This window comes from Falco biarmicus, chromosome 2, assembly GCF_023638135.1.
Source record: "Falco biarmicus isolate bFalBia1 chromosome 2, bFalBia1.pri, whole genome shotgun sequence".
Classification (NCBI taxonomy): domain Eukaryota; kingdom Metazoa; phylum Chordata; class Aves; order Falconiformes; family Falconidae; genus Falco; species Falco biarmicus.
The window spans coordinates 4,288,390-4,300,532 of NC_079289.1; the positions used below are offsets into that span (position 1 = coordinate 4,288,390).

The window sequence follows — 12,143 nt, forward strand, 5'->3', positions numbered from 1 at the left end:
TAGATGAAGACCAGGAAGGATCTAGCACCTAAAATGGCATCTAATACATCTGCCAAAGCAATTGACACTGTCCCTGAGCATTGGTGTTCTTTTTTTTGGCTCCGAGAAACCTACAGGGAAATCTGAGTTCCTCTTTTCTCCAGTCCCTGCTAAGGCAGTCACATCCCCCCAGTACGAGCGCTGTCTGTGTCCCCCTGCCCAGGCCACGTCAGCAGCTGACATGGAGGCCCGCCTGGCCTGCGGACTGGTGAAGGGCCACGCGTACGCAGTGACAGACGTGCGGAAGGTCCGCCTGGGCCACGGCCTGCTGTCCTTCTTCAAATCGGAGAAGCTGGACATGATCCGCATGCGCAACCCATGGGGCGAGCGGGAGTGGAACGGCCCTTGGAGTGACACGTGAGTTAGGATGGGCAGCAGCAGCACCTTTTTTGGTGGGAAATGCTGGGCTGGAGCAAGCTTTGAGCCAGGAGACAATTTGACTACATCCACACCCATAGGATAGCATTGTATGGGCAGCTGTGGGATGCTGCTTCAACCCGCGTCCTAAACCTGCTGTTTCACTGGGGTAGATTCATTCCTTGCCCTGGGGTCCCTGGAGATCGGCAGGAGGGTGGCTGAGCTTGGCAAACTTTCTCATTAAGGCTCTGGCAGGTGTTGTGGTGAAATTGCCCAGCATGTTCACACTAGTGAAGGATGATTATAGCTCACCTTTCTGCTCCCAGTCTTGTTCCAGCAAAAATAGCACCCAACAGAACCTACCTCTGTCACCAGTGACTGCTGTGGTGTCTGTGGATGGGATGAAGAACCAAGGGCTGGTGTAACCAGAGCCTTTGGCTAGAGTCCCTTTTGTTGTCTTCACCAATAGGGTTGTGATTGTACTAGCCAAACAAAATCTTGCCGAGCTGGATTCAGCTCCACTAGCCAGGAAAGAAGTTGAAGCTCCAAGCCATGCTGCAGTCCCCCCTTGTTTGGAAGGTGAGCTAACCAGAGCAGTGTGGGGACTGGTTGCATGGCTGGAGCTTTATACAGGTCTTCTGCCCTTGACAGATCCTGCTGAGGTCAAGTAGCCTCTTGAATTCTTGTCTGTCCCCTTGCCCTCGCAGTAATGATCCTGTACTCTTCCCACAGCTCTGAGGAGTGGCAGAAAGTGAGTAAAAGTGAGAGAGAGAAGATGGGAATGACAGTGGAAGATGACGGAGAGTTCTGGTGAGTCCCTCCTAGGGCTGTCACCACAGGCCGTGCCCACAGAGTCCTCCCACTCCATGAAGCATGCTAGTCATTTCCATGCATGCAGCTAACCAGAGCAAATGGCCTTCCAAGCCCTAGGATCTTCAGTGTAGCCTCCTCCTTGAGCCCGTGGCTGTTAGCTTTGGATAGCCCTAGGATTGCAAGCTGCTCTGTATCACACTGGGGTCCCAGTCATTTCATGAGGGTACTGTTACGAACTTAACAGCCTCACCAGATAACATTTCCATACCATGTGTACCCATGAGTGGAGGAAGGGCCACTACGCTGCTTCTCCCACTCCAAAACACATAGCTGTGTTTTTCAACTAGAAAACAAGTATTTACTGCATGCATGGAGAAAGGTATCTCCATCTCTTCTGTTATGCATCAGCCATCAGAGGCTACCCACCCTCAGTCTCCAACAGGTGATCAAGAAAATCCCTGCAGCGTATTGTTCAGGGGAACGAAGCAGCATAACTGAGCTCTGTCCTGTCCTCACTTAGGATGACCTTTGAAGATTTCTGCAAATACTTCACAGACATCATTAAGTGCCGTCTCATCAATACATCCTACCTGAGCATCCACAAGACCTGGGAGGAGGCAGTGCTACATGGGGCATGGACCAGAAACAGTGACCCCTTGAAGAACCGCTGTGGAGGTTGTATCAACCACAAGGACACCTTTTTGCAGAACCCCCAAGTGAGTCATGGAACAGAGTACCTTCTGGAGCCTTTGCATGTGTTTCCAAATGTTTAAGTCTCCTACAGGGACCTAGAAGGCCAAAATGGCTACCAGACCTCAGTAGATTAACTGTGCTCTCAGCCATTCTGTGGCTGAGATGCCTGGCACAGCATGACCAACATCCAGGCCAACTCTATGACCCTTATCCCTCCTATCAGGGAGACTGCATCCAAGTGCCTGATGTGGAACATCTTGGCACAAGCAAACAGCAAACTGTGCCCCAGGGTAGCAGTGAGAGTTGGTGCCCGTCAAACTGGGTCAGGAACCTTTTTCCAGCAATTTGGATGTCTGAATGATCTAATTCCAGTTCCTTTGCCCAGAGCTTGGCACTGTTAAATTTGCCAGGACAGGTGTAGTCTATAGGGCCTTTTCTTCTAGCCTGGCCTTCAGAAAAGACCCTGCTCTGAAGTTCATGTCCTGGAGCAAGCTCTTCTGTCCTGTACTGCTCTGATCTGGGATTCTCAGTAAAATGAGACAAGTTCTGTGAGTCCTTCATCTAACAAGCAGACAAAAAGTGGTCTGGTCCATTGCAGGAGTTGTCATCAAGGATGTGGGAGAGTTGTTTCCTGCTTCCAGCTTTGTATTAGCCTTCATCTTAGGTCTCTGTAAACGTCAGTTCTTCCTTCCGTACCTTGTAGGAGGACCGGTGGCAGACTGCAAAGGGGTGAAAGTCTCTGGTATGAGACTGCATCTAGACACCTTGGATTCTGCCAAGCAATTCAAAGACTGGATTTCCCAGTCTTTTTCTAAGATGAGCCAAAAAGTTTCTGGCTTGGCAAGATGATGCCAGTTCCCAGGAGAAGTGGGTATGGGTTCTCAGTGCTGCTACTGATGCCAGGCTGTCCCTGCAGAGAGGCGGGTGAGGAGAAGCTGAGGTTAACTCTACTGTGTGCCCACCCGACCCGTGCCTCCATGGTCCTGTATTAGTACAAGTCCTCCCTTACCTTTCTCCCTTTCCTTCTAGTACATGTTTGATGTGAAGAAGGCAGAAGACGAAGTGCTGATCTCCATCCAGCAGAAGCCAAAAAGAACCAGTCGCAAAGAGGGCAAAGGAGAGAACTTGGCCATAGGCTTTGATATCCATAAGGTAGACCGTGGTTCCTGCATGTTGCCCTGAACACCCCCATAAATTTCTTAGTGGTGGAGCGACAAGTCAGTACTGCATGACTATTTGTATTGTTCAGTTAAGCATTATCTGTGTGCCTCTGGGGTGCCTTCAGCACAGTGTGCCCCCCTCTAAATATGACAAGAGATTTCAGAGATGAACAGTGACAGCATGGACAAGTTCTCCTTGCTAAAAGCAATGATTCGTCTGTCATTAGCCTGTCTTCAAATGTTGAAATTTGTTAGACTTTGTTAGGCTGATCCTTATGTGTTGCTTTTTGGGGGGAATGCAAGAGATAATGAGTCCCTGAGCCAGCAGTTGGGAGAGCCATGTCTGCACTTGTTTTCCAACCACCCCAGCTGGAACCATTTTGCTGGTTCTCTTCATTCTCGTTCTCCCAGCACTGTGGGTTCAGTCCTTGCAGTCTGGACCCCCGGGGCGGATACCAATACATTGTCAGTCAGCGCCATCCTGCTGACCGTCCTGCTGTGGTCTCTGCCAAGGTGGAGCTGAACAGGAACTACCGGATGCACACCCTGCAGCAGAAGGTGGCCAGCTCCATCTACATCAACTCCCGCAGCGTCTTCCTGAGGACAGACCTGAAGGAGGGACGCTATGTCATCATCCCCACCACTTTTGACCCCGGTCATGTAGGCGAGTTCCTTCTCAGGATTTTCACAGATGTGCCTTCAGATTGCCGGTAAGGAGCAAGAGCAGAGATGGGGAGGAGCTGGCTATTTGGAGACAGCCCTGTGCTTCTGACATGCGATTTTCCTGATGGGAATTGGCCGTGGCCTTGCCTGGAGCTGGTGTTTGGCTTCCCTTCAAGCGTGGCCAAGAAACAGGGCACCTTCACAGGTCTCACCACAAACATGCAGGGAAGCTCCCACTCTGCTTCTAAGCATGACATGGGGGAACATCCCAAACCCAGGCTGAGGAGATCAGAGCGGGGAGCAGAGTCTGACAGTGGACACTGCGTGGTTCTGCCATCCTGCTAGAGCAAACTCCATGGCTTGCCCACGGGGTAAGGCTGGGCACCTCTCAAAGGCCACATGTTTTTCCTTCCAGAGAGCTGACACTGGATGAGCCACCACACACCTGCTGGAGTGGGATGTGTGGTTACCCGCAAGTGGTATCCCAGATCCACGTCCTTGCTGCAGCTGGGCTCAAGAATCAGGACTCCCAAGGTACTGGTCTTTCTCTGCCTCTCGTCTAGTGCTGGAGGAGCTGGGAAGTGGTTGTCTCAGTGGGAAAAGGGGGAGGTGGTTTCTTGAGGTGGGACATTGCTGGGATTTATGATGTCCTCAGATATTATTTTCAATGTACATTTCAGTATACAGTGTCAGACACCAGAGGAGGAGAAATTCCATGGAGAATCAAACTCACTTCTTGCTCTGGGCATGATCTGGGAGCTGTTATATTTAGGCTGTTGTGCAAGATCCTTGGGAGATCCTCCTAAAACTTCTCTAAAGCCTGTAGCAGTGGTCCTATAGCAATCCAGGCTTTCCTCCGGAGTATGAGCAGCTGTAAAAGTCAGGAACTGTATTTAAAGGCTTTTTAATAGGAAGGACAGAGAAGCGATGGAACAGGCTGATGTGTTGGGGTAGTGTTCATCACCGGAGGCTGGATAAATAAATATCTATCAGTAGAGGGTATGGCAAATATAGCTCATTTTGGGATGGTGGGGATCAAGACCCTCTCCCTCTTTATTTCCTGTAAGTTCTGCTCCATGCTTGGCTCCTAGGAGCCCTCTGAGATGACTTGAGCCACCACCAGCACACAGCGTACTGTGTTTCTGCCTTCTTGGCCCTCTACAGGTTTATTTTCATGGTTCTACCATGCTATCATGCAATTTTGACATCCAGCACTTCTCTTGCATGAAAGACAGCAGCAGCACCATGCCTCACCATGTGCTACAGCCATGCAGAAGTTCATGGCAAGAGCCCCATCTTCAGTCCTCCTGGGGCATCTGGACCAAGAAACCCAGGACTAGTGATGACTTGCAATGGGAGATCGTTGAAGTATAGATGAAAGGTCTAGAGGTTGCAGTTAGAGAAGCAAATGCCTTTCCACCATGAGAGCAGACCAGGTCCTAGCTTTTCTCCCCAGTTTCTTAAGTCAAGGACATGTTTTGAATGGGGCAAGGTTCAGCCAGCCACTTTCAAGCCAAATTTAAAGTATAAAATTGAAAACTTAATTTTTTTTTTAAATCTAAATTAAAAACTTAATTAATTACTTTTTTCACCCAAGCATTATCGTCAGGGCTGCGTATCACTAGAGCCCTGGAAGTAACGAGCAGGATCCTGCCTTAGGGCAAGGACTAGCCTGATTTGATTATTTATCACATGCCACAAGGGGAGTCCTTCTATCCTGTCTGATGTCTGGGGAGGGAATTTTACCCGAGGTAGGTTGTTTCTTCTTGGGTTACTAGCAGTAATTCAGCGTATGGGGAATGCAGGGGGAATCTGTAGCCAAAGGTCTCTGAACTCTTCACAGCAACAAGGAGATTTATCTTTCCTTCAGACAAGGGTACATGTGGTTTCTGGAGCCATGAAACATTTTTTCAGCAAGAGGCCCTTGGGAATGGCTTTTTTCCAGTTGTTCAGTTCCCACCACCAACAGCCTGCATGTTTGGTGCTTCCTAGTGTAATGGCATCTCTCGCATCTCTCAGCCTTTCACACTACTTTGGAAATAATGATTTACAGATAGGAATTTGGCTCCAGCTTATGGAATATGAGGATTTAACGGGACATCCCAAAAGACGAGGCTAGTTTGGAAAAACAGCTGTGAAATCCAGCAGCTGTGTCTCACCAGCGGAGCCAGGTCCTTGCAAACAGAAAGCTAGCGAGGAGGTGGTCTGGCAGTCAAAGATGTGGTTCTTAAATCCCTGGCCCTCAGAAGAGAATGGTTTGTTCCTCCTAATTTCCACATTTTTCTTGGACAAGAAAACTCATCCACCTGGTCTGTGTTTCCATCACACTCACTAAAGCTCATGGTAAGAAAATGCATTCTGGCAGTTACATTTCCATAGCAATTGCTCATTCTTTACTGAAATTCCCAAAACGAGCACTTGTTTTGTAAGGGGAAAATGTTCACTAATTAGGGACTCCTTCCCTCTCCTGGAAGCTCAGGTACAATCCAGCTGTGGGCTAGTAGTCTGTGAACTTGAACTTTACTCTCATCGTTGTGGCTTGCTTGTTCCCCATGACTGCCTTGTTCCAGCTGGGATATTGCAATAACTTTCCCACTTTCTCCTCCACTTCCCACTCATTTCCCGTGATTGCCCCTTGATGCCCAGTCTTTTTCTTCCCCGTGTCTCTCACTGCCATCGATGATCCTTTTTGACATTTTGACCTTCTTCCTGAATTCTTGCCCAAACAAATATTCTAAGAACCATCTTCACCTCTTCAAAAGCCTTTCAAATACATTTCCATCCTAAGGCTCCCCATCCATCAGTTGCTCACCAACCTCCTCAGTGCCCAAATGGTCTAGTTTTTTGATCTCATAAATTAGCACATCTTAACACTTCATTTTGGCTCAGCATTGTGCCATCTCTCATCACCTTGACCACCCAGCATTTTTCTTAGCCCAACATTAGTCGTTACACTGACAGCCCCTGCAGCATTGGAGTCTCACTAAATCCAGGAGGAAGATGTGCCAATGATTTGTGCATAGGGGTGAAAAGCAGAGTCCCTGCTGAGGTAGCTAGTTACCACCTTGAAGTAAAACCAAGGTTAGTCTGGCTTGGGAGTGTATGAGTTGCAGTGGAAGCAAGTGGAGTTTTGCAGCTGAAGGCCCTTGCCTTCTTGCGTGAAATGACCTCTGTGACCTCTTTCTCTTCCCCATGGCTTTATTTCTGCCTGCCTTCAGCAGGGCAAGCCCTGAAAGGAGAGTTGAGCAGAGCGGTGTCTTCCATAAAATATTTATCCCAAAGGTCAGAGGATTTGGAGTGATAAAGGAGTGTTTAGGTAGGTTATGGAGTCAAGGAAGAGGTGGCCGTTTCATAGCAGTCCATTACCACCTGCTGCCCAGGTACAATGTCACCTAACAGGAGTTGGCCTGAGCCCAACAACTGAGCTTCATGAACATCATCTGGGTTGTGATGAACTCTTTGGCAGATATCCATCTCCTCTGGTGGGGTATGGAGGAAAAGTGCTGCATGCCATCCTGGAAAAGGGCTCTGAGGAATTACAGGAGCTACAACAAAGCAAAAAGTCCCTTTTCTTTCCCCAGGAGCTGACCCTTATGTGATCATCAAGTGCGAAGGGCAAAAAGTTCGTTCTCCGGTGAAGAAGAACACAGTGTCTCCAGAATTTGATGTGAAAGGGCTCTTCTACCGCAAGAAGCCAGGACAACCCATCATTGTTCAGGTAACCAGCAGGCGAGCAGCAAGCCGAGGGACGGAGACTCTGTCTCGCTTGGCCACCCCACCTGCCCTCTCCTCACACTGTCCACAGTGGATCTGCTCCCCAGGGCTGAGCTTCATCAGTTCATGCAGCTCAGCCCCTCACCACCACGGCTGAGCGGTGACATCTGGTAAACGCACATCCTTTGCCCCTCACACATGTCTCTGAGCCCCACATCTCAACAACCTCCATGGCTCCAGCTCAGAGCAGGTCCCTCCCCTCTGGTGTATGAAGGTTGGCTGCATCGCTCAAGGCGCTGCCCTCGTGTCTGTTTTGTTTCCCCAGATCTGGAACCACAACTTAATAAGTGACGAGTTTTTGGGCCAAGTGGCGCTCACGGGGGACCCCAGCGATCGGCAGTCAGTGCACACACTGCACCTCCAGGACAGGGGGAACAGAAGATCGAATGATCTCTCTGGGACCATTGCTGTGATGCTGCTCAGCAGCAACATCCTCACCAACGTCTAAGTACTCAAGAACTCTTCTTCTGGTGCCACAGATGTGTATATAAACATGCACACATACATACAAACACACATACACACACATAGCCTACCTACCATCTGCAAAGCCTATATGAACTATGCATGCATTCCATTCTTAGGAGCCAGTCTTGTGTTTTCAATGTTAAAAAGTGGTGCCTTTTTGGGGAACCGCAACAATCCTTCTGCTGGCATCCTCTGCAGCCCCCATCACCGCTGTGTGCCCTGGGGGATCGCTGCAAGCACGCTGTGTGTCCTGACAGCCAGAGCACAACGCCCTGCTGCTGTTTGTTTACACAGGCTGGCACACACGTGCCACCATGCACACATGTGGCCACCGCGGTCCTACCAGCTGCTTTCATGCATCTTTGATGTGTCTGCTTGGTTTAAGAGTAGTGTGTGTGGAGTCGTCTCCTGTGAAACTGCTGTTTAATCGCTTATCTGTGGAGGCACCTCAGCAAAGGAGAAGTGGAAAACAAGATCAGGCCCTTTTGAATGTGGTGCTGGGCATGGGTTTGCATATTGCAGTTGGAAACAAAATGCACCAAGGCAGTCCCAAATCCCAAATCCACAGGGGCAACAAGACTAAAGGTTCCATCGTTTTAGGGACAAGCTGTTTCCTCCTGGGTCTTGTTCAACCCCATGAATACAAAGATGCCAACAACTATGGTGCGACAACTGTTCTTTGGGGTCAAGTTTTTGAACCGGTCTGGACTCAGCTCCTGCATGTGCCTCGAACTGCCGTGGTGCCTGCTCTCTCCATGGCTTCATGCTGTCCCCATCCCAAGAGCTCACCCCAGTAGCCGGGGTGGGTTGTCTACTGGGGCCATTCAGTGTTTAGATAAGAGGAGACCATATCCTCTGAAAGCCAAAGCATCAGGTCCAAGGGATAGGGAGCTTTTCTCAGTGGGCTCCATCTTTACTGCTGCATACAGTGCATCATATCTCAGTGCCTCGCATTCCCAAATTCTCTATGAAAATAGTGGGATTTTAGCTTGTGCTGGAGGAGCACTGCTCCCAGCGCAGCCTGAAAATGCTGGGAATATTTGATCCATGCCAGTGTTCATCTCTCACCTTTAATTTCCAGTCTCCTGGCCTGGAGGATGAGTTGCACAGTGCTAGAGCCAGTGTCACAAGCACAACCCAAGCACGTCCTCGGGGACATGTTTAGGGCCATGGTCTGCTTCTGTTCGTCATGAAGACTGGATGTATCTTCCTTGTTCCACTGGGTGGCAGAATCTGGCTTCTTCTAAACCATCCCAGCTAAGCCAAACAACAAACCCTCCTCTGGCCTTTCAGCAGCTGATCAGGGCAGGTTTCAAAGCATTTTTTTTCTCCTGTTGTTTAGGTTCAGGGTTTTTTTTTTAATTAATGTGCCTTTAAAAATGGTGCAAGTTAAGGGTTTTCTCTGTCAGGTTTTCTAACAAGAAAATATTTTGCCGCCACCTGTATGCAAGTAGAAATGGATACATATGATGATGTAATCTTTTAGTCATGGTAGATTTTGACCTGAGCAGAGTCCGACAAATGAACAGGAAAGCCTTTTGTTGCCATAACAAGTAGAGTTTCTGCTTGTCCTACTAAATGCCTGTGTTTGTGCTGCAAGTCTGTATCTTTTTTTTAAAAAGTCCCTAAAGTTCTGCCAAACCTGTAACGTCGTAAGACGTTCCCCAGAACCACATTACCAGACAGCTCAACTCTTGGTGCATCCAGAAATTTACAGTACAACTAACTTAATCGATTTTTGCAGGCTGTTTTTCCCCTTTCCTCAGCTTCAGAGTTTGCCTCCTGGTTATGAATTGGGTTTTTGACCAAATTGCTTATTTTCTTAGGTCTTCTTTTCCAGGACTTAGAGGCAAGCAGTGGCCCACAGGATGCTCTTTCCAGGTCTCAGTTATTCCTGGCTTGCACTGAGTGCCCTCTGATTCCTGGTGCCATCACTGCATGTTGCAGAAGTGCTTCAAATACTCCTGGTTTGGTAAAGTGACATTTTGACCCCAAGGTAAAGACAATTCCTTGAATCTGGGCAGACTGATTCAGAGGTATTTTGACTTTATACTGGGTTTGTTCATGGGACTCATCACTGAAAAGAAACGAAAGCAGCATTGTGGGGTTAGAAGGCGTGATTTAGGTCTTAAGTGAAGATCTCACAGGCTCATGTTCAGCATGGTATGTGAGAGGGACCATGGTGCCCAAAGTTACCTCACCTGGCAGGGAAAAGAGCTGTTTAGCTAAGGGAGAGCATCACAGGAACATCACAGGAGCTTTGCACCATCATCAGCAGATGGGGGTAGCCAGCCTGCCTGCATTTGCCTTGTTTTCTCAGCAGATCGGGCTACTGATAGCTTCAGCTCAAGTGCCCTGGCACGTGCCCAACCGCACTGTGATCCCCAAGGAATGGCGTTGGAGCTTGCTGAGGAGTAGCGGTGCCCTGGTACCCATGGACAGCATCCTTCCTGTCTACAGAGAATCAAGCCATAAAGAGAGGAAAGGCAGCTTTTAAACAGCTTCTTCAATAATAATAAAAAAAAAATCATCACACTATATCAGGACCAAAATGGCTTAACATCAGTAATATCTATCCTTTTTTTTTACCCCAAACTTTTGAAAATCTAAAGCAGAAGCCTTCTTCCCCTTACATTTCCAATGGAATAACAAAAATTACCTTTGTTGCTTGCTTTTTTTTTTCTTTTTTTTTTTTTTTTTTGTCTTGGTTGTAGAGCAGATGAGGGAGGGTAGTTATTAAAATGCCATTCCTAATGTGGATGCCTTTTCTCTTTGAATGAAGTAAACAGAAATATTCAGGACTTTTTGTCTGAGAGGAGGACAGGTCTGATAAGCACTTTCCAGAGCCTCCCAGGTAGTGTAGGACATGTCTCTGATTTATTTTCCACTTCTTTTGTTGATCATTTCAATGGTTGTGAGTAGCCTGCCGTTACACTCTGTGAAATCCATTTCTTTTTGACATGTCCGTGTTAAAACAGGCTACAACTTGTCTTCATCTCCAAAGGCACTGATGTGTCATGCTGCACAAGCTCAGAGAGTGGTCCAAACAGAAAGCCAACGTTGTACAGCTGTAAAACTCCTATAAATAAATTGTGTATATTTTATTCGGACCTGTTTTGCTGTGTTCTTCCAGAATGCTTTTGATGGGCACAAGGTGGCTCTGCAGAGCCTTTTTCATTTGCTTGATTCACTAAACTCCATTCAAATTCTTTTCTCTGCGGACTTTGAGACTGAGGCAAGGCAATCTGCATGAAGGTTTCACACAAGGTTGCACTCATGTTCACTGGGAAAAGCCACGGAGAGGAGGGGTAACCTCCTCTGACTATAAAACCTTTGCATCCTATGCCTCAGAGTCACCACAATGCAGGGAACTTGGTTTTTTTGAGCCTCACCTGACTTGGAAAAAACTCTGCAGACTGCTAAAAAGGAAAAAAAAAAGGGGTGTGGGGGGGGGATTTTGGGCAAAGCAGCAGGAGGATGTGATTTTAGGATGTCTTTCCCTTGGAGAACAAACCTGCACGTTGCACACTGGGAGCATTTGAAAAGTGAACAGCCTGTCCCTGCCCGTGGCAGCCTCCAGTCTTGCTGCGGTAACACATGGTGCCGAAGTGCTGGCACTGGGATCTTGCTTCCATTTCAGCTTCCAGCCCCCAGCTCCACCATTTAGCCTGTGCTCAGGTCTTTGCAGCATGGAGGAGCTGTGCCCTTCTGCAGCTCACCCTCCAGAGCCTGGAGCAGGCAACTGGAAAAAGCCTTTTTATTGTGGGATGAGGACACCCATCCAGAAAGCCCTGCTCCTGGGATCGTCCCCTGGGACAAAATATATCACCAAATGCTAGGCAGAGAAAGGAGCATCCTACTCTATCACTGAAAGAGCTTGCAAGGGGCATTTTTCAGGGGAAGGCCTCCCAGACATCTCAGCCTCACAAACATCCTAATGCTCTCCTGGAGGATGTCCTGAGCAGTAGGCATGGCTGAGCACCTACGGGGCTGTGACACGTTGCTAGATATAGCACAAGAGCGAGCTCTGGTGTAGACCAGGTAGCTTTATTGAGTCTTGCTTTGTGCACTTTCAAAAAAAGGGCTATGGAAGCCTGGATAAGCCACAAATCATCCTGTAGGTGTGTGTAGAAGTCATGCATCCCCACCATCACCCACATCTTGGTTTTGCTGGTG

General features: G+C 48.3%; 1 protein-coding gene across 1 annotated transcript in view; it reads left to right on the plus strand.

Moving 5' to 3' along the window:
* CAPN5 (calpain 5) overlaps positions 1-11,077 on the plus strand; it is a 57,761-nt gene extending 46,684 nt beyond the window's left edge. The window contains exons 6-13 of the mRNA XM_056328744.1: positions 203-396; positions 1,129-1,206; positions 1,730-1,925; positions 2,932-3,054; positions 3,576-3,772; positions 4,141-4,259; positions 7,307-7,443; positions 7,765-11,077. Coding sequence (XP_056184719.1) covers positions 203-396; positions 1,129-1,206; positions 1,730-1,925; positions 2,932-3,054; positions 3,576-3,772; positions 4,141-4,259; positions 7,307-7,443; positions 7,765-7,947 — 1,227 coding nt within the window. The 3' untranslated portion in view covers positions 7,948-11,077. The remainder of the gene's footprint in view (positions 1-202; positions 397-1,128; positions 1,207-1,729; positions 1,926-2,931; positions 3,055-3,575; positions 3,773-4,140; positions 4,260-7,306; positions 7,444-7,764) is intronic.
* The last annotated feature ends 1,066 nt before the right edge of the window (positions 11,078-12,143 follow it).